This window comes from Octopus sinensis, linkage group LG15, assembly GCF_006345805.1.
Source record: "Octopus sinensis linkage group LG15, ASM634580v1, whole genome shotgun sequence".
Classification (NCBI taxonomy): Eukaryota; Metazoa; Mollusca; class Cephalopoda; order Octopoda; family Octopodidae; genus Octopus; species Octopus sinensis.
In genome coordinates this window covers 33,178,099-33,192,135 of record NC_043011.1, presented here as the reverse complement: position 1 = coordinate 33,192,135, position 14,037 = coordinate 33,178,099, and the positions used below count along the sequence as shown (strand labels likewise).

Sequence of the window (14,037 nt, the reverse complement as noted above, 5' to 3'; positions counted from 1 at the left end):
TTCTAGCCTCTCTCCTCTCCAGCTTTTTTCCCCCTCTTTTTGTCTTCTAATGTCGCTAAAGCAACGAGCTGGCAGAAACGTTAGCACGCCGGGCGAAATGCGTAGCCGTATTTCGTCTGCCGTTACGTTCTCAGTTCAAATTCCGCCGAGGTCGACTTTGCCTTTCATCCTTTCGGGGTTGATTAAATAAGTACCGGTTACGCACTGGGGTCGATGTAATCGACTTAATCTGTTTGTCTGTCCTTGTTTGTCCCCTCAGTGTTTAGCCCCTTGTGGGTAGTAAAGAAATAGGTATTTCGTCTGTCTTTACGTTCTGAGTTCAAATTTCGCTTTTCATCCTTTCTGGGTCGATAAAATAAGTACCAGTTGCATACTGGGGTCGAGCTAATCGACTTCCCTCCTCCCCCAAAATTTCGGGCCTTGTGCCTAGAGGAGAAAAGCATCTCTAATGTTTCTATAATTTTTGCTATTCAGATGTGAAGAAAAAGATCCTAATCCTGATGACGAATGTAAACTAAACGGACAAAAGTACTGTGATATTATCCGCAATCCAAGAGGAATGTTTGGGAAATGCATCGAAAAGCTGGGAGCAACGGATGTCAGAGAATTCTATGAGTCTTGTTTGTACGATTATTGCTTTTATGCCAATTCGACAATCATCGAAAGTATTGTATGTGCCTCCCTGGAGAGTTTTGCTGCAGAATGTGAATCGGCTGGTGTCGTCTACAATTGGAGGTTCCTTACCAATTGTCGTGAGTGGAATTAGAACTTTCATACGTTCCTATTTTATTTCTTTTACTTTTATTTTTGTATCTCAGACATTTTATTTATTTATTTTAATTGTTTCAGTCATTAGACTGCGACCATGCTGGAGCATCACCTTGAATTTTAGTCCAGCTAATCAACCAAAGGACTTTCTTTTTGAGTCTGGTTCTTATTCTATCGGCTTCTCTTTCCGAACCGCTAGGTTATGCGGACGTAAACACACCAACACTGGTTGTCAAGCAGTTGCGGGAGACAGACACAAAGACACACGCACGCACACATATATACGACAGGCTTCTTTCGGTTTCCGTCAAACAAACCCACTCACAAGACTTTGGTCGGCCCGAAGCTATAGAAGACATTCGCACAAAGTGTTATGCGGTGGGACTGAACCGGGAATCATGTGGTTAGGAAGCAAATTTCTTACCACACAGCCATTTTCCGTCTTGCTATTCTATTGGCGTTTTGTTGTCGCAGTTGTTGCTGCTGCTGTTTTTTCTTAGACACTCCTATTTTAAAAGGAACAAGAGCATTCAGTGGGCGAAAACCTCCAGCAAGGCAACACCAACCTCCTCTCAACAATTAGCCAGAGTTTATTTTTAAAATAAGAATATCTGGAATAAACTCGACTGCTCTCACAAATAAGAATACAAAAAACGAGCCCCACCGCTCTCAAAAATTAAGTAAAAAAAAAAACAAAAAAAAAACAGGAAAAGTAATTCAGAATCATTGTCCGGTACCGGATCGATCCCATAATCTAATCATTTCGTGCCAGTCATGAGGTCAAACATCCCTGAAAGTTTCATCCGAATCCATCCAGTGATTCTTGAGATATCTTGTCCACAGACAAACGCACAAACAAACACGACTGAAAACAATACCTCCGCCTTAGCGAAGGAAGAGGTAACAATGATCGATTAGTTCAGGCAGTGTACAGGCATAGCTGCAGAGTTAACAAACATATTTTCAACCACGGAGTTTGTATTTCAATCCAACTGCGCAGTGCTTTGTGTTAGTGCTTTCTGCTACAGTCCCAGGATAAAGGTCAATCAACTCTGCCTTTCAAGCTTCCAGGATCGGTAAAATAAAATACCAGTTGAGTGCCAGGATCGATGGTATCGGCCTGTCCCTCTTCCTTAAATTTTCCGGCGTTGTGTCTGAATCAGAAACTACTTTCAGATATAGTGAACATGCCACATATACACATACACACACACACACACCACACACACACACACACACACACACACACACACACGTATGTATTTATCTATGTGTGTGTGTGTGTGTGTATATATATATATTGGGTTGTCGGAAAGTTCGTGCCGATTTTTAAAGGAAAGGAAAAGGTCAATAAATATTTGCCATTACATTTTTAATCAAACCAAATATGAACTATTTTGTTGCACAATGCGTCTCCACCTTTCCTTTAACTTGAAAATACCCTCTTCCCAGAATTGAGGTGTCTGGGAGGGTAAGTCGAAAGGTAAGCTATTATAAATCGGCACGAACTTTCCGGACAACCCTTTATATATATATATATATATATTATTCAAAGAAATTCCAACTCTGTTTTTTATGTTTTATTTATATTCTTTATAATATTAATGTAGAATCTAGAATATATAGTATAAATAATATATATATATATATAGTAAAATGAAATGAATTATTGATTGTCTTATTGAATAGATGAAATATTGAATATAAAGCATTAAAAATTAAGGGACTAGTATACTTTCTTGCATTAAAGCAGTCTTCAAGGTCCCAGGTTGTGACAATGCATGTATGTATTTGTATGTATGCGTGTATGTATGCATATCAAATTGTGTCGTGTATCTAAGTGCTTATATGTAAGAGCATATAAAACATGTACTTCATCTAGCCATGGATTGCTCGGAAAACATGGAATACAAGTACAGAGCTAGTGGATGCCAACCAACATGTGTAGAGGCGAACCCAGATTGTACCAGAACAGAAATTGAAGGATGTGTGTGCAAACCTGGTTACGTCCTCAGTGGAGAGAAGTGCATTAAACCACATGACTGTGGTTGTACCTACGACGAATTTTACATCAAGGCAAGCAGTATTTCTTTCTCTTGTCTATTCTGCTCTGTTTCCCACTTACGTTTCCCTTTTCTATTTTGCTTTCTCTCCTCCATTCTGCTCTATGTAGTCCACTCTACTCTGCTTTTTACACCTTGCTCTCCCTCTCTCTGTCTTTATCTGTCAGTCTCTCTCCCTCTCTCTATCTCCCTCCCCCCTCTCTCTCTATATCTCTCTCTCTCTCTCTCTCCCTCCTTCTGTCTCATTTCTCATTTACTCATTGCTTCCTGCTTTTCACCTTCCTTTCCGCACTTTTCCTTTTGCCTTTCGGCTCACTCTGTTCTCTCTTTTCCTCATCTCGTTCTCTTATCAAGCAACCACAAAACTTTGAGAGACCTTATACAACCACTAACCCCCAGATTATCCTGATAAGCCAAAGAGCTTCTAACAATTCTTACCGTCCGCCTACAGTCACAGAGTAAGAGCTGATCGATATAGAGTTGCGAACCTCACCACTCTCACTCACTTTTCATAAAATACTATTTTATTTATAATTTATTAAGATTTGTCCCTTTCAAAATGGTTAGTCCACATTACTCCTTAAGAAGCTTAGGGGCAGTTTCCCGGTTTCGCTGGCATATATACTCCTCTCTGGATGGGACACCGGTCCGTTGCAGGGTGTTACGCACTGGGGTCGATATGCTCGACTTAATCCGTTTGTCTGTCCTTGTTTGTCCCCTCTGTGTGTAGCCCCTTGTGGGTAGTAAAGAAATAAGAATAAGAATTAGGCTTTTTAAAAAAATTAGTGTAGTAAGCCTTTCAAAGAGGTATCCGTGGAGGCGCAATGGCCCAGTGGTTAGGGCAGCGAACTCGCGGTTTCGATTCCCAGACCGGGCGTTGTGAGTGTTTATTGAGCGAAAACACCTAAAGCTCCACGAGGCTCCGGCAGGGATGGTGGTGATCCCTGCTGTACTCTTTCATCACAACTTTCTCTCACTCTTACTTCCTGTTTCTGTTGTACCTGTATTTCAAAGGGCCGGCCTTGTCACTCTCTGTGTCACGCTGAATATCCCCGAGAACTACGTTAAGGGTACACGTGTCTGTGGAGTGCTCAGCCACTTACACGTTAATTTCACGAGCAGGCTGTTCCGTTGATTCGGATCAACCGGAACCCTCGTCGTCGTAACCGACGGAGTGCTTCCACCATCAAAGAGGTATCCAGTGAATAAAACAAGAAAATGACGAAAACTAAACGATAAAATCTGTGTTATTACTTTCGCCAATTTCACCTTTGAGTGCAAGGACGGATCAAGACCCGTAGAGGCCCTAAGTACTGAAAAGATTTTGGTGCCCCTGTGTGTAAGTAATGCAAAACGTAAACAATAATAAGTCATAAAATAAAAATTTACTTCTCAAAATGAAACAAAATTAACAGTAAGATGGAAAATAATGTTTATTTTTGTATACTTCCACTTTATTTATATTTAAAAAGTACTTGATGAGATCTCCACCCTGACATCATGAAAACTTCGAAATTATATTTTCAATCATATAAATCACTTCGAATATTATTTTACGTCAACCACTTACCCCGCTCCGCCGCGTGACTTTTAGAGTCCCCTTGCAACTCTTTGTTTCGAGGCCCCATTCCTTCAATCAAAATTCATAATCTACGCACCTTTTATTCATAGCTATATTTTACTTTATTCTATCTGAACTTTAATATTTCTCGTTATCCTAAAGAACATCTTTAAAAGTACAAGTTAAATTCCTTTAGGTCCAGATATGAATATAAGAGCTCTTTCATAATCCACGTAACTTTCAAAGACAAACACTGCGCACTTTTCGATTCGCAAAATCATCGATCAGTTCAGAATTATCCAGCTGAGGGCTAAGTTCATGTCCAATAGATATCATAGACAATCCACAAAGTCTGGTACACGTTTTTGGTACAATATAATATATTTACTAGAACTTTTGCAGGTTCAATGTATTACCATTTTATTTCTTGAAATTTTCAATTAACATAGTTTTAATTCCTGTTCAACATCTTAACCAAAGTAATTAGATGACTCATCTACGTACTTTGATCTTAACACGGGGCTCCTCAATCGCGGAGGCCCCCTGCGACCGCAGGAGTTGCAGGAGCTTAGCGACGGCTCTGCATTTACCATTTCTGTGGTGCACTAAGCACTTGATTATTCTGCTTAATGGTTAATCCAGTGCTGCTTGGGTGGGTAATCAGTGCCAAATTGTTCGTGTTTAGCACTTCTCATCACTATCACTACCCCATACCCCGCCACCGCCCAGCGAAAGGAGCTACGTTGAAACGCCAGTAAACGGAATATTTATAAACATATAAAAATGCCCAAAACCATCTTTATTTCACTGATAAAAGATAAACGGGCAGATATTTAAATTTCCCAAAGATTGATAAAACAATCAAAAGAAAATTATTCCATTTAACACAACATCGTAATTCCGAATCATTCACCAAGTTGTTTGATATGTCTGCTAGCCTCACCCTTGGCACAGTTTTCTGCCAGTTTTAAGGATTATCTATCTATCTATCTATCTATCTATCTATCTATCTATCTATCTATCTATCTATCTATCTATCTATCTATCTATCTATCTATCTATCTATCTATCTATCTATCTATCTATCTATCTGCATGTATGCATGCATGTATGTATGTATGTATGTATTATTAGGGCCGTGCGATATGGGGTGACGTGATTGGCTCTTTTATAACACATCACTCGGCTGTTATAATGAAGAGAAATTAAATGGAGCAAATGAATGCCAGATAGAAAGAGACACAACTGCGTAGGAATGATTAAGAGAACATTTATTGATAAGCTAACATGTGTGTGGGGGTTTGCGTCATGTATACAGAAATAATTGACAGGCAGAAATAATTGACAAACATATGTGTGTGTCTGTGTATGTAAGCATTGACGTATGCGCGTGTTAAGTACATCTAAGGATGGCAATAAGAAGACAGTGAAAAGTTCTATTAAGTTTTCGAACTGAGAAATCGTAAGTTCGTAGACACAAGAAAGATGGGGATAATACCAGTTCGTAGTCAGATTTGTACACGGTAGTTGAAATACTGTATCAAGAAGTCGCGGCTATGGTGCGGAACCGGTTGCAGGTATATGTCGTATGTGAAGTTATGGCTGTGATGCTGAGCCGGTTACAGGTACGTGTTGTACTTGACGTGGTGGCTGTGATGCTGAGACGATTACAGGTACATGCCGTACGTGAAGTCGTGGCTGTGATGCTGAGCCGGTTACAGGTACGTGCCGTACGTGACGTCCTGGCTGTGATGCTGCTGCCTGGGTCACTCAGTACAGGAGTTTCACGCAGGTCGTACGTTCGCTGTTGATCGTAGTATAGTTATTCACGAACTATGAACTTTTGGAACCTGGGTGAATTACTTGCTGGGCTGTGTACGTGGAGAGATGATGTTGACGACGTTGAGATGGACGACGAATAAGAAGAAGGTTGCCGTAATGCTGTTGGACGAAGTTGGTAAGTCTCAACGTAGCTGCTGTGATATATTTCTTTATTGCCCACAAGGGGCTAAACATAGAGGGGACAGACAAAGGGATTAAGTCGATTATATTGACCCCAGTGCGTAACTGGTATTTAATTTATCGACCCCGTAGCTGCTGTGATAGCGTGTTGTCTGGCGTTGCCACTGGAACCGGCTGTGTCTCCGTGGTCAGTGGCTAGACCTTACAAGGTCTGGAACTAAAGACATATAGTGAGGAAAAAGCTAAGTTTTTATAAGTTGGCACAACCGAATGGGAGACAAATTGCGCCAATACTAACCAATCAGTGTAGTGGACGCAACGTGATCCAAATAGCGGCCAAAGGCTAGCTGTTCCCTGCTACGTTCGAAGGCACAGATATATAATAAATAGGAGAGAGGAAGTTCATCCGAGTCTACTGTATGTATGTGTGTGTGTATGTATGTATGTATGTATGTATGTATGTATGTATGTATGTATGTATGTATGTATGTATGTATGTATGTATCAGTGGCGACTCTGGCACTCGGGCTGTTCGAGTTTAGCCCGAGTATAAATTTAGTGAAGTGATCGTGTATTTGCAAGCTGATTTCATTTCTACTGAAGTATGCAATTGCAGCCAATAACTCGGGTTCCTTTTATTGAGCCTGGTCGCATTTCATTTATTTTCCATCAGCGTCTGGCGGTCGTCTTAGAGGTGCCCTGTGTCAAAAAGTATCATTCATAGAAGACGTTCTCTCGAGCGCCTGACTCAGACTCAGAAATTACAGCCCGAGTTGCTATCTATAATCGTAAAAATTAAAAGTAATTCAATGTTTTCTTGAAACAATAAATTTCTATAGAGATTAGTATTTAAATTTCAATCTATGAAAATTTTCCGTTCTACAATGTTCTTAAAGGAACGAAAAGTTATCCAGCAACTCAGGCTAATACGATCGAGCCTAGTAGGTGTGAAAAAAACTAACTGACATCTCTTGTCAAGAGTACAGGCGCTGTCGTTAGTTGATTGCTGTTATTCTGTGCGTCTGTGTGCAAAGATCAGTTGTGTTTTGCAGGGTTGCTTTATTTTAACCCTTAACTTAGAAATGGAGACAGACATAGTGCTAGATATAAAAAAAAATAAGCCATTTGGGGGGTTAGAAATAAAGCGGGAAAACGTGTAATTTTTCGAGCAGGCATATGTCATGCGAAATCTGTGACGAGCCCGAATGACGATGATGAGCTGAAGTCGCCTCTGATATGTATGTCTGAGTAATAAGAAGTAAAATCGATTTTAAAATGTTAGGCAGATATCTATAAAGCACTTAGTGTTAAACGAATTTGGTAAACTATATCCAATAATCAGACACCAATACATGCAAGTATACATGTTTTCTTTTTCTTTTTCTCGCTTTCTTGTTTTCTTTTCTTTTTTTTTTTTTTCACTTTCTTTTGTCCTCTTTTTTTTCTTCATTCTACTTCCTTTTTACCCATTTATCACATTTTACCCTGTTTGTCATTCCCTATAACCGGGAACCTATGTGTATAGATGTGCAACTTCCATGATTTCTTCAGCCGCAATTTGGCTGAAGATCATGTGCATTAACAGACGAAACTCTGTGTAATAAGAGACACTGTGTGTATGTGTGTGTGTGTGTGTGTGTGTGTGTGTGTGTGTGTGTGTATTTTGTCTTAGGAACAAAATCGAAAGGGAGATTTCTTTTTAGTTACACATATACATATCGCTGCATAATTATCATTATAAGATTCCATCACTGTTACTTTCAGTTGGGCAAAAACTTGACTCTACCCGGTTGCGATAAGATAGTTGTGTGTGAAAAAGATGGATCAGCAAGAGGACGACGGAAAATTGTTGATATTGAAGGCTGTGTGGTGAATTCACAGTGCATCACTCGGGACGGAGTTTGGCAATGTGTCTGCAATAAAGGATTCGCATACAATGACAACAAAACCGAATGTGAGAAAGTTCCAGGTAAGGTCGAAACGATGTTTGTATTTCACAGGGTTGTGAGAGACATAATCACATTTCTGTATGTTTGCATATCTGCGTGTGCCGTGTGCGTGTAAACGTACGCACACACACATACACATACACACATACACACACACACACACACATTAATAGACAGAAATAGTACATACATACATAATATATACATTCATGTATGTATGTATGTATGTATGTAAAGATGTTTGAAAATATAAAGACAGATGGGAATGCCCGCAAATATATTGGTCTTACACTTTAAAAATCAAAATCACCCCCATCTTAAAATACAAATATTAATTTGATTAATTACATACTGGAGTCGATAAATCGATTATATCCCCCCACCAAACATGTTCGACTCCGCTGGCCTTACTAGCCTTGCGCCTATTTTGGGAATTATTATATTTGTTTTATAAATGATAATAAATATTATAAAAGCATAAATATTAAAGATGGCCGAAAACTTTTTCAGAATCGTTACAATCGAGTACCTTGTGGTATCTAAATATGTCCTTTACGTTCCGAGTTCAAATCTCACTGATGTTAACTTTGTCTTTTATCATTTCAATATCAGTGAAATAAAACATCAGTGCACTACCGAGTCCGATTCTTCTCTGTTTCTCTCGTTCCTCCGCTTTCTTTCTCTTTCTCTCTCTCACTCTGTCTTTCTCTCTTTTCCTCTCTCTCTCTCCCACTCACCGTCTTTCTTTATCTCTCTGTCCTTCTCCTTCCCCCCTATCTCTCTCACGATTGTGCAAGTTATCCAAGATTCAGCCCAAGAACTACGTTAAAGTTACATGTACCTGCGAAATACTCAGCCGCTTATAGGTTAATTTCAGTTGGTCAAACAACTGAATGCTCCTCGTCGAAACAGACGGAGAACTTCTGTCCCAATTCCCATTAGAAGTTGCGTAGTTGGAGTGTGCACCGCCCGGGGCTGTTCTTCAGTTTGTATCTACTTTCTCTGGCCCATAAGCCTATATAAACTTATACAACAGACCCAAAAGTCGCAGTCCCATCGAAGCATCGCTCGGAACTCGAACGCTCCTCTCCCCCTCTTCCAGCTACGCTGCTGTCCACCAGTCAGTTGTTGAACACTCAGCAAAAAGTTTTGCTTGAACCAGTGTTAGAAAATAATACATATCAATTGATATAGCATCATATATATTAATATAACACCAAATATAATTTCCTATAATGAATTGTTAATATATTATGTTGTTTGTCACACTACTAGTCTGTGGAGTTGAACCTATTGACATCCAGTTTGTGGTTGACATATCTAATAGTATTAGAGAGGAAGGACTCTACGAAACCAAAAAATTCCTTACGGAATTTGTCAACGCTTCGATCATTTCTTCTACACAAGCTCAATTAGGAATTCTGCTATTCAATTCTAAAGTCAGCAATAAGTTTTTCATTGACGACGCCAAGACTAAAGAAGAAATCAAAGATGCAATCGAAACGGTAAGTATTTATTGACTTCCAGTGATTTCTTCCCCCATCTTCGAATATCATCGTTTGCTTTGTTTGAGAGGGTACCAGATTTCAAAGAATAATATTGGCAGTTATATTTAAGACCGCAGCATTGTTAGAGATTAAGAAACCAACCGTTATTCTTAGCATATAAAACGTAATTTTTTCTCCAAAAATAATATCAGAAAAATATCATCCCCAGTGATATTTTTGTGTTGGGCTCCGATAACATGGTTTAATGTTGGGCCCCTATAGCATGCACTAAAACCCGTTTTTCTTGACTATCGATTAGTTCTCTCTTTGGAGCAGATGAGGCTGAAACACGACCTCTCCAACCAGATCTGTTTTATACTAGTGTTTTGGTATCGTTCCAGTTTCTCCACTCTTCCTGATTATGGTTAGTCCAGATTACTCCTTTAAGGAGCATACGCCCGTTTTCCCGGTTTCATCGTAATTCATTAAGGGATTACTCATTTCCCAGTAATCCATCGCAGGATCACTCATTTTTATCAGCTAAGTGGACTAGAGTAACGTTAAATGAAGTGTTTTGCTCAAAGAACAACCCAACCCCGTCTAAAAATCGAAACCACAATCTTATGATCATGAGTCCAACACCCTAACCACTAAGCCATGCGCACCCGCCTTCCTGACTATGGTCTGCTAAAACTGGGCTGCCATATATGCCCGTGAGTCTTTTACGCTATCAAAAACGGTAATTCTAAATTCAACTGATCCATCTAGCTGTATATAGGTACTACAGAAAAATATGTGAATCCTATAAAATTGTCTTTTTAGAAAATCCTATTCGTCTTTAGAGTGTATATTTACAATAATTATACGTACAGTAAGGTGGCGAGCAGGCAGAATCGTTAGCACGCCGGGCAAAACGCTTAGCGACATTTCGTCCGACTTTGCCTTTTATTCCTTTCAGGGTCGATAAAATAAGTGCTAGTTGATTACTGGGATCGATGTAATTGATTTAACCGCTAACCGCAAATTTGGAGATCAAGATTCTTAACTGTTAAAACAGCTCAGTCCACCTAACTTTCAAAAGGTATCACGTAGCAAGAAAAATTCGCAACTGTAAGCAACAACACCATTACAATGTTGACTTGTTCCTCTGAACGAAACCATAGTAAAGGAAAACAAATATGCCATAAATATCCAGGAGATTGTAATAAATTCGCCCTTTAATGTAAATGAAATGTCTCACTTCATAATAAATCTAAAGAAAAAGTTACAGATTTTGATGACTTCTAGAAATAATAGAATAGTGCTATTCTATAATTGCTACCAGCAAGAAATTATTATAACTTCGAAATAAATAAAATAAATAAAAATATGTGAACTCTACTCATATTCTTCCATGTCTTCCTCAATTTCAAATTCAATTTTCAAATCCCTCCTCATGTTGTGAGGGGACGGTTATCTCCCTTTTATTAACAGCCTTTGCCAGAGGGAACCACATGTATAATTACCATTATTATCATTACTTCTAAGGCAGTTAGTAGATATAATTGTTACCCCGCTGAGCAAAATGCTTCGCGGCATTTCTTCCGGTTCTTTACGTTCAGATGGCATTGAGGTCCACTTTGTCTTTGATCCTTTCGGGATCGATAAAACGAGTACCAGTTGAGCACTGGGGAGGGGGTCAATGTAATCGATCTCATCCCTCCCCTCAAAATTGTTGGCCCTGGGCCCAAATTAGAAAGAATTATTACAAAAGCTTTTGTTTCTGTTCGCATTTTTAGATCGGACCCGTACACAGTGGAACAAGACTTAGTGCTGCTCTCCGGTTCACGTCAACCTCTGCGCTCTCACTACACACCGTTCGGAAAGACGTCAAGAGAGTGGTAATAGTCATCACTGATGGTCAAATCTCAAACAAGCAGGAGGTCGCACGCTGGAGTAAACATATACGCGTTATCCGGAATGCCAGAATCGTAATCATCGCTGTCGGGCGCACAGACGATGCACTTCTGGGCGAAATGACGAGTGACGGAGGCAAGGTACTACATGCGTCGCGTTACGACACCCTACAACGAGTAATTGACGACCTCTACCGAGTGGTTTGTAAGTAAACACCCAATCATGAGGTGGTGGTGGTACTACTACTACTACTACTACTCAAAGAAAATCATGTTGACTACATGATTAAATTTATTTCATAATAATAGTTATATATAATGAAATAATGATTAAAATTATAAAATGATGATTATATAAACCTAAAACTGATAACAATAAACGATATATTGCAGCTAAATTTGTTTGGTTGTTCGTTTTGATTTCTTTTTTGTTTGTTTATTATTGTTTGTTGATTGCTTTCTAATTTCCACACTTGTCTCGCTCATGTGTCCAGAGATGAGCAACGTGGGGCGCAATGGTCCAGTGGTTATGGCAGCGGACTCGCGGTCGTAAGAACGCGGTTTCGATTCCCAGACCAAGCATTGTGAGTGTTTCTTGAGGAAAAACTCCTAAGCTCCACGAGGCTCCAGCGGGAGTAGTGGTGAACCCCGCTGTACTCTTTCACCAGAACTTTCTCTCACTCTTTCTTCATACTTCTGCCATAAAGCAGAGGAACCATGGTGTAACCCACTATGGTGTGGTAAACTTTCAGACCCTAGTCTAGATTGCGAATCATCTGTACCCCAGGATGGTTCAGCTCTTCGCCCGTTAAAAAGCCACCGTTTACGGAATGAGGATAACAACGTAGCTTTCGCGCCCGTGCAACCGCCAGTCTATCGCGTGTGGTGGGTGGATCTTCAAGTTGCCACACGCATTCTTAGTAGCTTAGAGTAGGCTCGAATTACAGATTATTCTTTGTGGCTAAAGGCGTGAGTCCTGATTAGAAGAAGAAGAGCAACAACAATAACAGCAGCAGCAACCATCACGAAAGAAGGACAATAAAATATTTAAGACTAACACACGCATATAAAAATGCGCGCGTGCACACACAAGCACCCAGTCACGCGCACGCACACACTCAATGAATCCTTAAGTGACAACGATATGTCATCGATAAATCAATTCCTATCGATTTAAACAACCAGCAACATACCGACATGAAAGGGTAAACGTCGTGTAAACCGCCATTGCCTTCATCATCGTCGTCCGTCGGTCTGTTACGTCTGTTGTTTGTTCTACGTAAGTCAGTGGACGCACTTGACGTTACTCCCGATAGTAAATGTCTTCATCAGCGCAGATCTGGGTGTGTAACTGAAAGCTTGCTTTCCCAACATATGATTCCAGGTTCAATGCGTGGCATCTTGGGCAAATGTTTCTACTAAAGCCTGGAACCGACAAAAGCCTTGTGGGTGGACTTGATAGGGGGAAACTGAAAAGCCTGTCATATATATATATATATATATATATATATATATCTTATTATAAAAGGCAGATTTTATCTGCCTCCCTTTGTCAGTTATAGAAATCTACAATCTCTTATTATAAAAGGCAGATTTTATCTGCCTCCCTTTCTCAATTATAGAAATCTACAATATAGGATTTCTTCAATTACAATTTACCTAGCATTTTTAAGAGTAGAATGCATCGGGTCATGCCAGGTCCAGTTTTTAAAATTTAAACTCCAATTAAGCAAAATTTACAGAAAACTCACATTCTGGTGTGTATGTCAAATGCTTTTCTTAATGTGGTTTACGCCACACGCACACGCACACACACAGTGTGCAACGAATAAAGTGAAAGTAATTCACTGTGTGTGTGTTGACAGGTAGACAATAGAATGCGATGGCGATGGCGATGTAATATTTGTTTCTGTCTATCACGCTGATAGATACATGAGTAAAATGTATGGCAAGCTAAGAGATAAGAGTGAGTGAAAATGTTCTTGGAAGAGAGTAAATAGCGACAGAGTGATTTGAGGAAGACTAAACTGAAAGTATTTCTATAAAACGGATCACTCATGCTATCAACATAATTTCTCCCACTTTCTCTTTTTCAAGTGTACCTTAAACCACTACTCAAAAAATAAAAAAACACAGCAAACAGAAACAAATAAATACATAACGATTTACTCCTCGCACAATTTCTTCTATTAGAGTTTACCTAAGATTTTTCAAAGTACTCCATTCGGTCATGCCATAACAAATTTCTTTCAATTTCACCCCCAATTAAGACAAAATTCGAGAAAACTCAATATTTTAACATTTCACTCCGAAAGCATTGATGTACATGTGTGCGTGTGTGTGTGTGTGTGT

At 39.5% G+C, this 14,037-nt stretch overlaps 1 protein-coding gene across 1 annotated transcript in view; it reads left to right on the top strand.

Annotated features, from left to right (window-relative positions):
* Positions 1-12,083, top strand: part of LOC115219733 (zonadhesin) — a 29,753-nt gene extending 17,670 nt beyond the window's left edge. Inside the window, exons 8-12 of the mRNA XM_029789955.2 lie at positions 475-752; positions 2,651-2,844; positions 8,119-8,323; positions 9,579-9,808; positions 11,569-12,083. Of these exons, the coding sequence (XP_029645815.1) occupies positions 475-752; positions 2,651-2,844; positions 8,119-8,323; positions 9,579-9,808; positions 11,569-11,898 (1,237 nt within the window). The 3' untranslated portion in view covers positions 11,899-12,083. The remainder of the gene's footprint in view (positions 1-474; positions 753-2,650; positions 2,845-8,118; positions 8,324-9,578; positions 9,809-11,568) is intronic.
* The last annotated feature ends 1,954 nt before the right edge of the window (positions 12,084-14,037 follow it).